The following is a 14922-nucleotide window of genomic DNA, read 5'->3' on the forward strand; positions in this document are numbered from 1 at the left end:
ACTTTTTGCGTGTGTCGAATTTTTATTTGTTTGTGTATTTATGTACAGCTCAGTTTTATATAATTGTGTTAGTAATAAATTTTAAGATGTTGAACATTGGATAATTATGTAAGTTTGTTATAAATAACTTAGTTGCGACTTAATTATAATTAAATTTTGTCAATTAACAAAATATAATTAGCGATTTATTTATTGTACTTTAGCGTCTGAAGAAAGCCTTATGGCATTTTATTTTGATTTCTAAAATAATAATAAACATTTTAAATGTACAATGCATTAGTAAAAATTACTCAATTATAACATGAGAATTAAGGTCTAAAACTTTTATCACAATCGATTTTCAAAAAGTTTCAAATGCATTTTGTTTTAGAAAACTTCATATAAATATCTGTTACCAAATATAGTCTCTAAGGATGTAAAAAAAATAATTGAAATATATTTATATCTCCTTATTACTTAATATATAACTTAATTTTTACACATATATATACAAATACATACATTAAATTATAAAAATTAGTACTATCTAACTATCTAGCAAAATCAAAGCACTTCTACCATTATTAGGTTTTTAGACAATTTCCAATATAATATATAAACTGAGAACACAATAGGTAGACATATTTTCAAATCTGCAACTAGGAAATATATTTATTTACTTACACGCTTGCACTGTGCAAACTTTGTACAATGGTGAAATTAATGTTGAAAGCATTTTCTAACATTTAACTATTTGGTGGGTACAGACATAAATTAATGAATATATGTAAAATAAGTAAGAGATAAAATAGACGTAGCTTCAATATACTTAAGAATTGTACTAGCGATACTTAACTATGATAATATAAATTTAATATAACATATATTTAAATGCACATAAATACTCAATAGATAGATTCAAAGATCTACAATAAATTTGACAGGCAAGACTAAAAAGTAAATACGTAATAATTAAACAAACAGTTATTAATAGAAACTCTTTACTTTAAGTAAATTAAAATTAAATATTACATCTTACATAAGCATAAAAATTACGAGAATAAAATTGTTATTCTGTGTATACGTAAAATATTTAAAAGTTATATTTATAATTCATAAAATTTAATATAAAAATATATATACTTTAACATAAGAATGAAGAGAAAACTAAATATTAAAATCATTAACTCATTTTATGTTTATATTTACATGGAAGATTTAATATACTGCAATAGTATTGTTAAACTGCGTTTCAATTACAAGTCTTCATTTATATCAGGTTATAAATATTTAAAGGAGGGAACGCAATCAAAGATGTCTTTCTATAATTTTTAAAGGGAATAAAAAGCAGCGAAATTTCTGTTGCTAATTTAAAAATAATGTTTAAACAATTTAACAGCTAGGAATGTATCAATGCTATCAAATACTTTGAAAATAATTGCTAGAATAATACAACTATTTTGTCTAAAGATAATGCATTATTACTTATATCATTATGTTAATTGCGGGTAAGCGTGGGCGACCTATCTGTTATTTTATTAGAACGTCAACATAATCAAGGTCACGGCAATTCACTGGATGCGATAAGCACTTGACCGGTCATTGTAGCGATCTACGAAGTCTTGCAATGTGTGTGCATCAGCTAACATAAATAATTGAATTATTATGTTCCGTATAGATTTTAAGGTTACATCGAAAGGCCTTAAAACATATATAACGATAATAACACTATCTATAACTTTTAAATAATTAAACGATTTCATTCATCATTATGTGTCCTGAAAATTTATAGAAAATTCTTACCATCATCACCGTTTCAGCTGAGTCCATTCCAGTTCCAGTCCATTCCATTATTGTCGTTTTTCGGTATAAACGCTACACGAAAACTATAGACATCTTCCGGAGATTACTAAATGTATCGGTTGGATGGAACTTGCGTTTAGCTTCTTCCGATGTTTTATCGAAACATCTAACAGAAAATTTAAGATAATAGCGTATAAACTTGAAATATTGAAAATTATAATTTTAATCAAAACTGCGTGGTTGATTATTTACTACGGAAGAGTAAGAAAAGGACCAATATTTAGCCACTTCCGCACATGCAGTGTTAGTCGTGTAACAAAGTAACGCCTGATTCCATTAAATATATTTACTGTGAATTGCGTGCGTTTTGCGCTACGAACTGTAAATTTATAATATCATTTATTCGACCAATATTTACATACTACAAATACAATTTATTTTATTAACATATATCATACATAAAATGATCGACCTGTTATATGTTACATTGATTTATATATGCTATTGATGCAACAGACCGATTGATTCTGGCAAAATAAAGTTCCTTTGTACAGATAGTAAAAGAATTAAAAATAATATGAAGTATTTATATGACGTATTTAATGCTCAAGATCAGGTGAACGATTGCTACTATGAAATATCGTTTTTACAACAAAATCTGTGTAACATAATACTGTTATATATTATTATGAATATACGTGTTATATGTGAGCAAGTAGCCGAGCGGTAGAGGACTGGGACTTTGAGATTGTAGGTCGCGGATTCGATTATCGGGATACAATCTTATATAGTTCACATTTTGTTCAATAATATATGGGATTCTCACTGCTCACAAACAAGTTTATAGAGGATAGGCAGTAGTTTCATCTGCATACTATAATACTAGCTACTACGTATATCACCTCAAATATATCTTTGGAGGAGGCCTCTACCTTTGAGTGAGGCTTCTATGGGTAAAATGACTATACATAAAAAGCTTTATAAAGATGCAAATACAGATCAATTGTAAGCAAAAGCTTTGAAGCTTTTATATCTATTTACAATCAGCCTGTGTAAATTGATCACTCTGAAATTCGTAGAATCTGACAGGCCAATAACTTCTGCTTCTGCAGCTGTACAAAGTCTATAGTGACTGATGGTAAATATTAATTAATATGAATATACATACATGTATATATATATATTATTATTATTATTGAATACGTTTTTCTTACTCTATAATCATTACATTATTTATGAACCATTTATTTATGAATAGGGTGTACTTACTATACATCGACAGCAGTTGAGATGTATTCACCCTTTTTAATTCTTTAAAACCAATAACTAATCAACCTGTGTAACGTACTTATATATTTTATATTTATTTCCAATCAACCTGTATTAAGTGATCATTCTGATATATGTCACATTAATTTTTAAAACTTCTGGCAGTAAAAAATCACGCACATATAGTAAATTTTAATTAATTTTAATATGTAGTAAATAATTTGAATTTTGTTAATGTTTTTTTACTATATGATAATTACGCTATTTATTATTTCTACAACTATTGATTTTTGAATATCGAGTACTATAAAAATATTGCTAGTAAATAAGCTTTACATTGACCCTTTACAAGTTTTGGTCATCATTGATAAGGGTGATATCACGTCAACAATCATCTAATGAAAATACAACAATTTGTTTGAAAAATTCCTCATTACTTTTAAAAAATGCAAAAAGGTAGTGGACAGAGGATATTGTTACGGTGGTTGGAAGACGCTCGATGCAGGCTGTATGGCCCTGTTGGAAGTATATTGGCGAGCCTATGTCCAGCTGTGGACGTTTTGTTCCCAAAATAATGATGATAGAAGTATCCAGCTGTATGTAACATGTACTTTTTTAAAAGCCGCATTTAAAATGATTTTGATATGAGTAATATTCGAATAATCATGAGAAATGATTTTAATTCAGTAAAATGTAAATAAAAACAAAATTCCGAAGCAAAATTAATTCATTTTCCAGTTGGAAAAACCTTCGCAAATATGTCAGTTGCAATATATGTATTAGACTTGTCGACATTTTGATATTTTTGTAGAAATATTGCATTGTGATGTCGCTTCGGGGATCTTGAAAATATTTTGAAATATTAACTTAAAAGTAAGATTTTAGACTTGAAATACGCTAGTAGTAGCAGATATATATATATATATATATATATATATATATATATATATATATATATATATATATATATATTATTGTTTTTAAAAAAGCATGTTGGTTGTGTCGGCACACGTTGTACTGCCAGAAGAAGAGCTATAAATGGATGTAACTTATTTTAGAGTGAGACTTCACTTATTTCACTAAATGTGAAGTATAAAGATTTATTTTGTAATCTATAAATAGAGATAGAAGCTAGCGTAAACTACGATATAAGTTCAGTTCAAAGCGCAAAGTTCATAACGAACTGTCGAAAGTTTAAACTTTATATATTTTCTTAGTAAGTATTTTATATTCTAAACCTTCTTATATAGGTTACGCTATCAAAATATCATACAAATTAAACAATAATACACACAAAGTAAATAGTAAAAAACCTAATATAGTATTATGTGGCGCATAAGTAATGTTTTAATGTGAACGTGCCTTAATTTTTACAAATGGCGCCAAATATTACTGCGCTTTGATATTTATGATGTAAATATATAAAGAATTAGTTATCAATAAACGATAGAGCGATATACACCTCAAGAATGAAGAATTATTGTTACTGCACCATTGAGATATTTTCAGTCTGTTATTTTAATGTAGCGTGAATTTCGTTGTTGTTTTCCTGGTCGTCGTGTTCCATATGCTAGAACAATCAAACGTTTGGCCGAGTGCTTTGTTCAAACTAGGTCCATGTTTACCGCTACTGACCACGTACCTTACAATACTTGAAAAGAGATATCGCCAATTTGTAGCCAGACATTTTGAGTGCAACAATTAAGGTTGCCGTAAACGAGCAAATCTGTAGGTATCTACTTAAGTGATAAAGTTTTTTTATTTAGTATCATAAATTTCACACTCTTTTAAATTAAATTCCTAAACAAGAGAACTTTTTTTTAATTAATTACAAAATGGCTGCCGGTTAAAGTTATGACATTACTTTTGCACCACCTGTTATAGATGATGTTATAAGTTATAATATAGGTGTGTATATGTACAAATCAAAATAAAAATTCAAAAATATGAATGTTTTTGAAGTTTTATTTTAAGAAATTTCAATACAGATAACGTCAATTTCATATATATTTCTAACTTGACTTAAGAACATTGTATTATTCAATAAACTTTACAATTACTGTACATATGAAACAGAATTCTAAAAATCAAGTATATAACAATATAGGGTACCACAACATTGAACATCGAGGCAATGTTTGGAGGACACTTATGCCTTGCAGGCTTCTATCACGTAAAAAAAAGAATGTTAAAATAAATGTTACATAAAATATAGCCTTTATTTTTGTAAGTGTACACCACGTATAAAGATTAGATTATAGAGTAAATACAAATTATTCAAATATATTCAACTAGACAGATTGCTTTCTAAATATCTTCGAATCAGCAACTTTTGAACGCTGCCTCTCCTCGTCCTTTCCGTAACTTTAAGTTGATCGATGCTGACTGGCATCTGTTTGAGTTTAGTTGACGATAGTGAATATAAATTTTGAATTCGCAGTTTAAGAACTAAACCCTGGTTTTAGAATACTGAGTGTTTAGTTATTACTTGTTAGGAGAATGTTTTATATCTTTTACATCTATTTCTAAACACCCTGAGTAATCACTGTTAAATATGGTACATCAATTTTAATTAATTTTAATACGACGGATAAGATAGTGAACTAAAAATTTTAATGTGCAGTAATCCGAATTTTGAATATATTTTATATATGCAAAATTGGATGGATGCAATCCATCGCATTGCAATGTACAGGATGATCTGTTATAAATATAAAATATTTAAAATGCTAAATATATAGCAGATTTGTCAGCAAAAATCATTAAATTTTATTACCTATTTACATTCATCCTGTATAAAGTTATCACTTTTAAGCACTTTTAGAATCCGACAAACCAATAAATTTTGGCTGTATAAAATCTGTGTGAGTGTGAGTGACAGATAGAAAACAATAATAAATTTAAATATGTAGTAACTCGATTTTTAAATATGTTTTATTGATTTATATATTTTTATACATTATTTTTTCATATTTTTTTATATACGCACGTAATAATTTTTTAAAAGGTAGTTTTCTTTTTCTTAAATGGCAACACTACTCGATTGTCACTCTTTTGTGACAACTTGCAGTAAAAAGATTGAGAGTGGAGGGGTTGAAACAGCGTTTTGATTATTGAGTCGGGAGCTCGGTCACTCGTTCGATAACCATCAAAGTGATAAGTTGTCTAGTGGAAACTATGCTAGTTGGCCTATAAGAGTATTTATAGTGGGTAAATTGTAGTTTTCATGATATGCACATGTATAGGATGATTGATTATAGATGTAAAACCTTAAAAGCGGTGAATATATCGATCATTTGTTATTAACATTTTTTTGGGTTTATCAGGTATTTTCAATACACACACACACACAAAGTATTAACAATAATTGATCCAGTAAATAATTCCAAACAATTATGTTATTGTTCATAAAAAAGTTATTTGTAAAGTAAGTCGTAAAATAAAACGTTATAGAAAATTTTTTGTAAATATATATATATATATATATATATATATATATATATATATATATATATATATTGCTTAACCGTGCGCCAATATATATATATATATATATATTGGCGCACGGTTTAAGCAAGCAGCGCTTCCTTTTTTTTGAAGAAGCCGAAAAATGCCTTGATTCATGGATTGCCTCGAAAGATGAGTCATTTTTCCGACGGGGATTCAATTGCTACCAGAGAGATGGGAGAAAGTGGTCTCTAATGATAAACTATACTTTGAGTAATGTCATTGTAAGCATTGTATTTTAAATAATTTTTTTTTAGAAAAAAAACAGCGAGAACTTATTCAAGGTCCTAATATATATCTAGGTAATTAAACACTGGGAATCCGAGAGACCAATAACATCTGGCAGTACAGCCTAATGACAGATGGTAAACAATAATTAATTTTAATATGTAGTCACCCCAATTTAAAATATTTTTTTATCGATTCATATCACTTTATACATCTAATGAAACTCTTCATGAATTCGACATGCCAATAACTGCCGCTGCTAATTTATATATATATGTATACTATATATATATATATATATAAATATATTTATATATATATATAGTATACATATATATATAAATTAGCAGCGGCAGTTATTGGCATGACATATATATATATATACATTAATTTAGTATGTAAATTATTTTTATACCGTCTATTAAACGCAGTTGCACGTAACACGCAATGAAAAAGCCAGTATTTTTCTATGAGCCTTACTGTGTTTTTTAAACACAATGCAGCGCGTGATTTTGCATTTCAAAACATCTAATAGCGGTTTTTTTTTTAAATAAAGATCGTATTATACAGGATTAGGAAAGCCATACTGGCACGTTTCACGTAATAAAAAAAAGTATAAAAAGCCAAGTTCATTTCTATGCGACCAAATCGCGTTACACAGTCTGTTTAATATTGAAATATATTTAATCCCGCCACCATGTTTTATTCATTTCGAATATCATTGGTTTCCAGGTGGAATAATTAGGCGTGATGCTTTTGGTAATGAAAATATATCACTGGATATGTTTGAACTAAATTAATAGTTATTATAGATCATTGAATATAGATACATATATTATGTGTTTAGTTATGTACTAAAGTTTATACAGGATGATTAGTTATAGGTCTAAAGACTTTATAGAGGTGAATTTTTGGCATATTTAAATTAATATTCCTTTTTAGTAAACGCTAGAAATATATAGAAAGTTTCATCATAATAAGATAGTATATTGGGCGGCCTTATCACACGAGACAATTTCATTCAGACAATCATAGTATGGTAAACAGTAGAAGTATAAATAACGGGTAGTTGACCTGGACAATAAACATTTAAATATATATATATATATATATAATAACTACATTTAAATGAATATAATAATGAATAAAAACATCAAACTGACTTAGAACACACTTGTCCCGGAAAGAATAAAAAAAAAAAAACAAAAGAATACAAATTAAAGGATAAATAATCACTGGTTTTGTAAATATTTCTCCACAGTTTTCTGAAAAATATGTAGTGAGCACGTTTTATATTCAGCGGTAAATTATTCCACAATCGAACGGCCCGTGTGGTAAAAGATTTGGCGTATTTGTGAGCAAAAAGCTTTAAAACTATTTTCAGTCACCCCGTCAAGAACATTATTACCTTAACATGATTTTTTTTATTAGAAGGCGTGAGGCTGATGACTTCTTGCAGTTTAAAGTCTGCAGGGATATAGTAATCTATTCATGTGAGCTTGTAGATGTCCTCCAAGGCATAGGTCTCCCAAAGAATTATTGTTTACTACGATAGATATGGCGTAAATAGTCTCAACACTATGTGGACCTATGACATAGATCGCGTAAAGTCGCTGTATCCGGGCAACGGGACATCGCTCATCGTAATGGGCATCCATCAGTTGAAAAGATGTACTAATTCGAATTTTAAAAACACATTCTTTACACATTAGGTTATCTATTATTTTTGTCATTGATTTATGGATTTAGTATACTATAAGTATGTCGTTGTTTCAACTCGGATAGACATATACCTTTCTCTAAAATATCTATAGGGGGATATACAATCATCGCCACTGTTGGCATGTCGGCTGGCGATTGCAGTGTGGTATTATGGTACGCAGAGGATGGTGCATCCTATCTTCTGAAAACTTATTTGTATGCAGTGGCAATCCTAATTAATGCACAAAGTGTGAAGTTGCAGCTGGAGTTTGTTTGGCAGATATGAAGTCAATGATTATATATGTATATACGTATAGAAATATATGATAAATTTTAATACCAATTATAAAAATCGAATTTCAAAATAAACAGGAATTTTTTAAATATACAAAATGTAAATGTCTTGATTCCAAAAAAAAATGGAAACAATCCGGAAAATGCCACGGAAAAGTTTGTGAAACTCATACAAACCGCAATGGAACCGTTGATCCCGCCGTCATACGATCGTGTGTTCAATACAATGCAAATAGGGTGTCCCTGCGTAACAGCGATAGGGGACATTAACGCACATACGCGAGGACTGGTCCACGTTAATCTGCACGAATGGTTGCCACGTAAAAAAGGGAAGCGTACGCGTTTATTTAGCTTATTTATCGTTTTAATGTAGCCAGAGGTGATAAGAGCGATGTGATATTTTATTTGACATAACGTTATTGGACTCTCATAATTTTGAGTTGTTAATCTGATGACTTGAATAATGGTAGCCCAGTGGTAGGAGACTTACGAACGTAAGTCGCGGGTTCAATTCCCGCGACATAAGCTTATATAATTTACACTTTGTGCATTAATTATAGATGATTGACACAACTCACAGATAACACACTGCGATCGTTTTCCCGCCTACCAAGAGTGGCGATTATGATATATCCCCCTAGATGTCTTTGAGGGAGGTCTATGCCTTGTAGTAGGCTTCTATGGGCTAAAACACCAATCTAATAGCTAATACATTGAAATACAAAATGTTGAGCAGATATGAAAAAGATATAAAATTCAAGTATTCAACTTTGGAACTTTAAACAGGACTCTTATTCACTCTTATGACAGGATCGTCAACTTAATATTAATTATTTTTTTAATCTATGTTATTTTTTACTCTACTGTGAATTGTGAAGAAGCAGGAAGAAACTTCACGACAAAAATATATAATATGTAATATAAACCATGTAAATAATACAACCAAGTTCCACACGTTTCGATGAACTAAAAACTCTTGAATGTTATAATAAGATTTATTTAATAATCTACATTCAATTTAAGATTTAAAACTAAGTGAAGAAAGATCTGAGATATATCGTGGAACCTAATTATATATGTGTATAGGAGGAGGAAACTCAACACTTAATAAAATTTAACATTACAGATTTATACATACACTCTATTAGATTTAGCTTAAATAAAATCAAAATAATCAAGTGATATCACGGCTAAGGATTCTTGTCATTTAAATATTCGTTTACTGAATAATAAACCTTTTCTGTCAATTTATTTATAATATGCGTTTTGAATTTTGTACATGGTAGTCCAATATGTTTGTTAAATTTTATGAAAAAAAAAATTGTCTTTTAAAGTTTTGACTGTCGTCGGGCATGTAGTATCTTTTGTAAAATCAATGATGAACTAATAAACTTATTTAAATTTTTTAATGAAATGTATTATTTTAGGACAATCTATCTAATTATATAGCAACCTGTTAAAGAATATAAAAAAAGATATTAAAAATGTTGACGTGTAGGTTATTTTTAAAACTTAAAATCGTGTAAAATATTTGCGCTTATTTCTTTGATAGACTGAATCGTTTATTTATATCGCCAATAGAAAGCTTTTACTATCCATGGCGTGTTTCAAACAGCGAAGTAATGTTTGCACCTGTCTGTTGGTGGCAGTGATTGGGGCCGATATACTGTCTGAACGAACTCTTGCAAAAGAACGTAATAAATTTTGAAAACTTTACAGCATATACTATGTAGAATCATATATTTTTAATTCTGGTATAAGGAACACGTAGTTTCTGAACAATTTTTATACGAAAGCTGTTTACTGTCTTTTTATTTACATGTAATAATCGTTTGTATTAAAGTGATTTACGGGTCCGAAACGTGATACCATACGACGGGCTTTATAAGAACGCAAAGGGTTGCCTAGAGAGCAATGGAGATGACTATGCACGGCTTCACTGCGAGATCTTCGAAGATAACCAATATTGCTTGAAGACTTGCTGGTATGAAGTAGGCGGAGCACATCGCTCATCTAAGCGATGGCGGTTGGGACCAAAAGGTTCTCGAGCAGAGATCATTGGCCGGTTGACGCGGCATAGGCAGGTCTTTCACAAGGACGTCATACGGTCGCGGGAAGTCGTTATATACGAGTAGCGCACGACTGGACATCTTGGTGTTCTCTTGCTGTGGGAGTTATAAAAAGTCTCGGTTTGTTGGGGGGGGGGGGGGTGTCTTCTCAGATGAGAAGCGCATTAGAACCGTTGAAACTTTAATTTGAAGAATTTTATCAGAGAAGACCTCACTCTGTTTCATGATTCTATCAAACTGGAATTTTCTAGAAGTATTCTTATGTCATATACCATTGATTATTGTTAATGGCACTAGCATCGGTTGGAAGCGGCCTGTATCCACTGTCATAATTAACATTGACCTTTTGAAATTAAAAAAAAAAAACTATTCTCGACAACCCTCATGCCCAGCGCCGCGAGTATTGGCATACGCCCTAATCAAGAATAACAAAGAATTGTTTAATATTATTTATAAGTGAACATGATTTAATAACATTTTTATTTCTTTCCAGGTAGACAAACGAAAGGAAAAGAGTTTAATAAGTGTTTTTAAATAAATAAAAATATTTCGAATAATGACGGTGAATTAGTGAAATTCAAGATGGCGGACACATCTGGCGGGAAAATCGCGTGGAGTGTTATTTTACTGGCAGTTATCTTTGAAAATGGCTTCTGTCATCTCGAAGAGAGCGAAGATCTGGGTGAGTTGAAATTTATATAAATAGATATAGTGGCGCTGAAATATTGCTTTCTAGGACAAAATATATGTACATTAAAGGTTTTATAATTTTAAGATACGTGTTCCATGGGGAAATATATAACTTAGTTTTATTTACCACTTACCAATGCATTTCTCTGCGGCCAATAAGTGGTTTAATACGAACATTTTGTAAAGGATAAGTGTTTTTACTTTTAAACTGGAGGTAAGTCAGTCTAGCCAGTCTGGTTAAAGTTTACCATCGGTTAGATCATTGCGAGAGAATTTAATAACATATCGTACATATTCATCAGACCACCATTAAAGTTGGTTAAGTTACTTGTTCATAAAACATTAAACAAACACTTGTAAAACAATCCTTATAATTTTATAATTTTAAGTGATGACAGAGCTTGGAAATATATATAGAACGTTGCAAAAGTGTTATATAGTGTTATATATAGGGTGGGCCATAAATTTTTGCACTTTTGAAACATGTGTAGAAATAAAAGTACAAATTATATTTTGTTTATGATTTATTTACCGTAATTATCATTTATTAAAATTTATTTTTTAAAAATTACATCGACGAGATGTGCTCCGTCTTGCCGTTGGCCCCTTACTTTCACGGTTTTGGAGAAATCAAGTGTTGCTATTTGCAAACATTTTTGGCCCACCCTATAGTATAAGTTTGTTGCGGGCTATTCTTACATCATGAAGATTTTGGATCCCTAGAAGCTTTAAGTTGAAGGATGTCTTTATAAGACAGATCAGTTTGATTCTAAGTTCTATAAAGTTGGGTTCCTCTTTCATTACTCTCATGTCCTAAGTGGTAATTTAAATGATCATATTTACATAACGATATGAATAATTAACTCAGTGAATAAAGAAATGTCTGGCAGGATTTTTTTAGCAAAATTATTGCCTAAGCTTTTCGTGAAAATAAAAGAATTTCTCACAGCGTATATAACATCATAAACAAAATCGGATCAACTTAAATAAATCGCGGTAAACAAATTAACAGAAACAGGAAAAAACAAGTTGCGAAAAGTTGAAAACTGTAAAAAATGCGGCCCGCAAAATGAATACGCCAGGTGAAATGTTTTTCCATATTTTCATTCTAATGATTTCGGATTCACGAGAACGAGAGGGAGCCGAGAATTTTATAGGTTCAGGCTAATAGTGGACGGGGCTTGAGCTAACGTAAATAAAAAATATAGCCAACACCTGATAATAAATAGCTGCTAGGTTTGTACACGAATTATCGATACAATGTTATATCGATATGTTAAATAAGTTCGTAATTTTTTTTTAACTTTATTTTAATTTTTATTTGATTTTAATGGTACTGATTGACATGTGCTATCATCAGCGGATAGACGTCCACTAGAAGGCATCTCCCCAAATATTGCTAGCAAAACTGGTCTCACATTGGCCTTGGCGAAGTGTTCAGTCCACAGAGTAAAGACTAAAAAGACTTGATTTTCATAAAACACAACTACAATATAGATTCCTGATTCGCTGCTCCACCGATTAGGAAATCATAAATAAAAATTTACTTTAGCATATAAAGCATCTAATTTCATTTTAATACATACTTTGATGAACTCTGTAGTTGCGCATATCTGACACGCTTCTTCCTGTCGGAAAATAATTGTGTGAAATTATTATTCTAGGTCGTATTTGCTGATAAAAATATCTTATCAATTATTAACATCCTGAATCGTATCATGTATAGCGTTCATCAATTCAAAATTAGAACACTGAATCGAAAGGTACTCGAGTGAAGACCAAAAGCCGGTAAGAAAAGGACCAATATTTAGCCATTTCCGCACATACAGTGGTAGTCGTGCAATAGAGTGCACCGCCCGCCAGCCCGCTGATAAATGCGTATGCGGCAAACAATGTGAATCACACAACCGCCACCGCCAAATTACTCAACACGTGTTTCACCCCTCCACTGGGCATCTTCAGGAGTTATGTTACACCGATTTGTGCCAAACAAGTGTGTGTGCCAGCGGGCTGGCGGGCGGTGCATTTCATTGCACGACTACCACTGCATGTGCGGAAGTGGCTAAATATTGGTCCTTTTCTTACTTTTGATTTTCATAAAACACAACTACAATAAAGATTCCTGTCGCTGCTCCACCGATTAGGATATCAAAAATAAAAGCTTACTCTAGCATATAAAGCATCTAAGTTCATTTTAATACATACTTTGATAAGCTCTGTGGTTGCGCATATTTGACACGCTTCTTCCTATCGGAAAATAATTGCGTGCAATTATTATTCTAGGTCGTAATTGCTGATAAAAATATCTTATCAATTATTAACATCCTCAATCGTATCATGTATAGCATTCATCAATTCAAAATTAGAACAATGAATCGAAAGGTACTCGAGTGAAGACCAAAAGCCGGTAAGAAAAGGACCAATATTTAGCCACTTCCGCACATACGAGTACAGTTGTAGTCGTGCAATAAAGTGCACCGCCCGCCAGCCCGCTGATAAATGCGTATGCGGCAAATAATGCGAATGACACAACTGCCACCGTTAAATCTCTCAACACGTGTTTCACCCAACCACGGGGCATCTTCAGGAGCTATGTTACACCGATTAGTGCTCTAGTTACTCTGTGTGCCTACCTCTGTATGTGCGGAAGTGGCTAAATATTGGTCCTATTTCTTACTTAGGATGGACTTCCGCGAGGTAACGCCTGATTCCATTAAATAAACAAAAGCCGGTAGACGCGGCAAAGGTCTCCTATTAGGTAAACCTACTGAACTTACTGGAGGCAGGCATAGTAAGACCGTGCATTGTGGCTTGTACACCTATACACAGTAATCCATGGTATATAAATGTTTTTATATATATATAAATTTAAGTATAATACAAGTATCGATAAATGACTCGATAGGTGTTTCACATCACTAAGAATGGGTTTTACTACCTAAATTATATTTGGAAACGCGATCGCAGTGGTTGTAAAAGTTGTAGAGTTTTTATAGTCGGTGGTAAATTAGAAAAGCAGATGTTTGGTAAGCGTTCGTTTACAGGCTTTGCTTGTTTATTGCCGTCGACTGTACGGAGATAATTAAGATGGTGCGTAATTGTTGTGTTGTCTTACTGTCAAAGATCGTTAGCCTTTATTTGTTTTTATTTAATTCAAGTAGGCACGTCTGCAGCGATAAAAAATTTACGTTTACGTTTGTTCCTTTAATAAAGTACAAAATATATTTGTCTAGTGTAGATGTATACACATCGAGCCGTAACTATGCTAGCTTATATGTTAAAAACAAAATAGTGTATGCACACGGTAGTAATGGATGTGCAAAAATTTTGTTCAACATACAATCACCAAAAAAACTCTGTACCCAACCAACAATAAACTTTA

General features: G+C 31.2%; 1 protein-coding gene across 1 annotated transcript in view; it reads left to right on the forward strand.

Annotated features, from left to right (window-relative positions):
• The first annotated feature begins 11395 nt into the window (after positions 1–11395).
• LOC137920355 (neural cell adhesion molecule 1-like) overlaps positions 11396–14922 on the forward strand; it is a 226398-nt gene continuing 222871 nt past the window's right edge. The window contains exon 1 of the mRNA XM_068763660.1: positions 11396–11532. Within this exon, the coding sequence (XP_068619761.1) occupies positions 11433–11532 (100 nt within the window). The 5' untranslated portion in view covers positions 11396–11432. The remainder of the gene's footprint in view (positions 11533–14922) is intronic.

The sequence above is a fragment of the Battus philenor genome, unplaced genomic scaffold (assembly GCF_028537555.1).
Source record: "Battus philenor isolate CCGP_79_NKW_IND1 unplaced genomic scaffold, ilBatPhil1.0.hap1 SCAF_18, whole genome shotgun sequence".
In the NCBI taxonomy this organism is placed as follows: Eukaryota; Metazoa; Arthropoda; class Insecta; order Lepidoptera; family Papilionidae; genus Battus; species Battus philenor.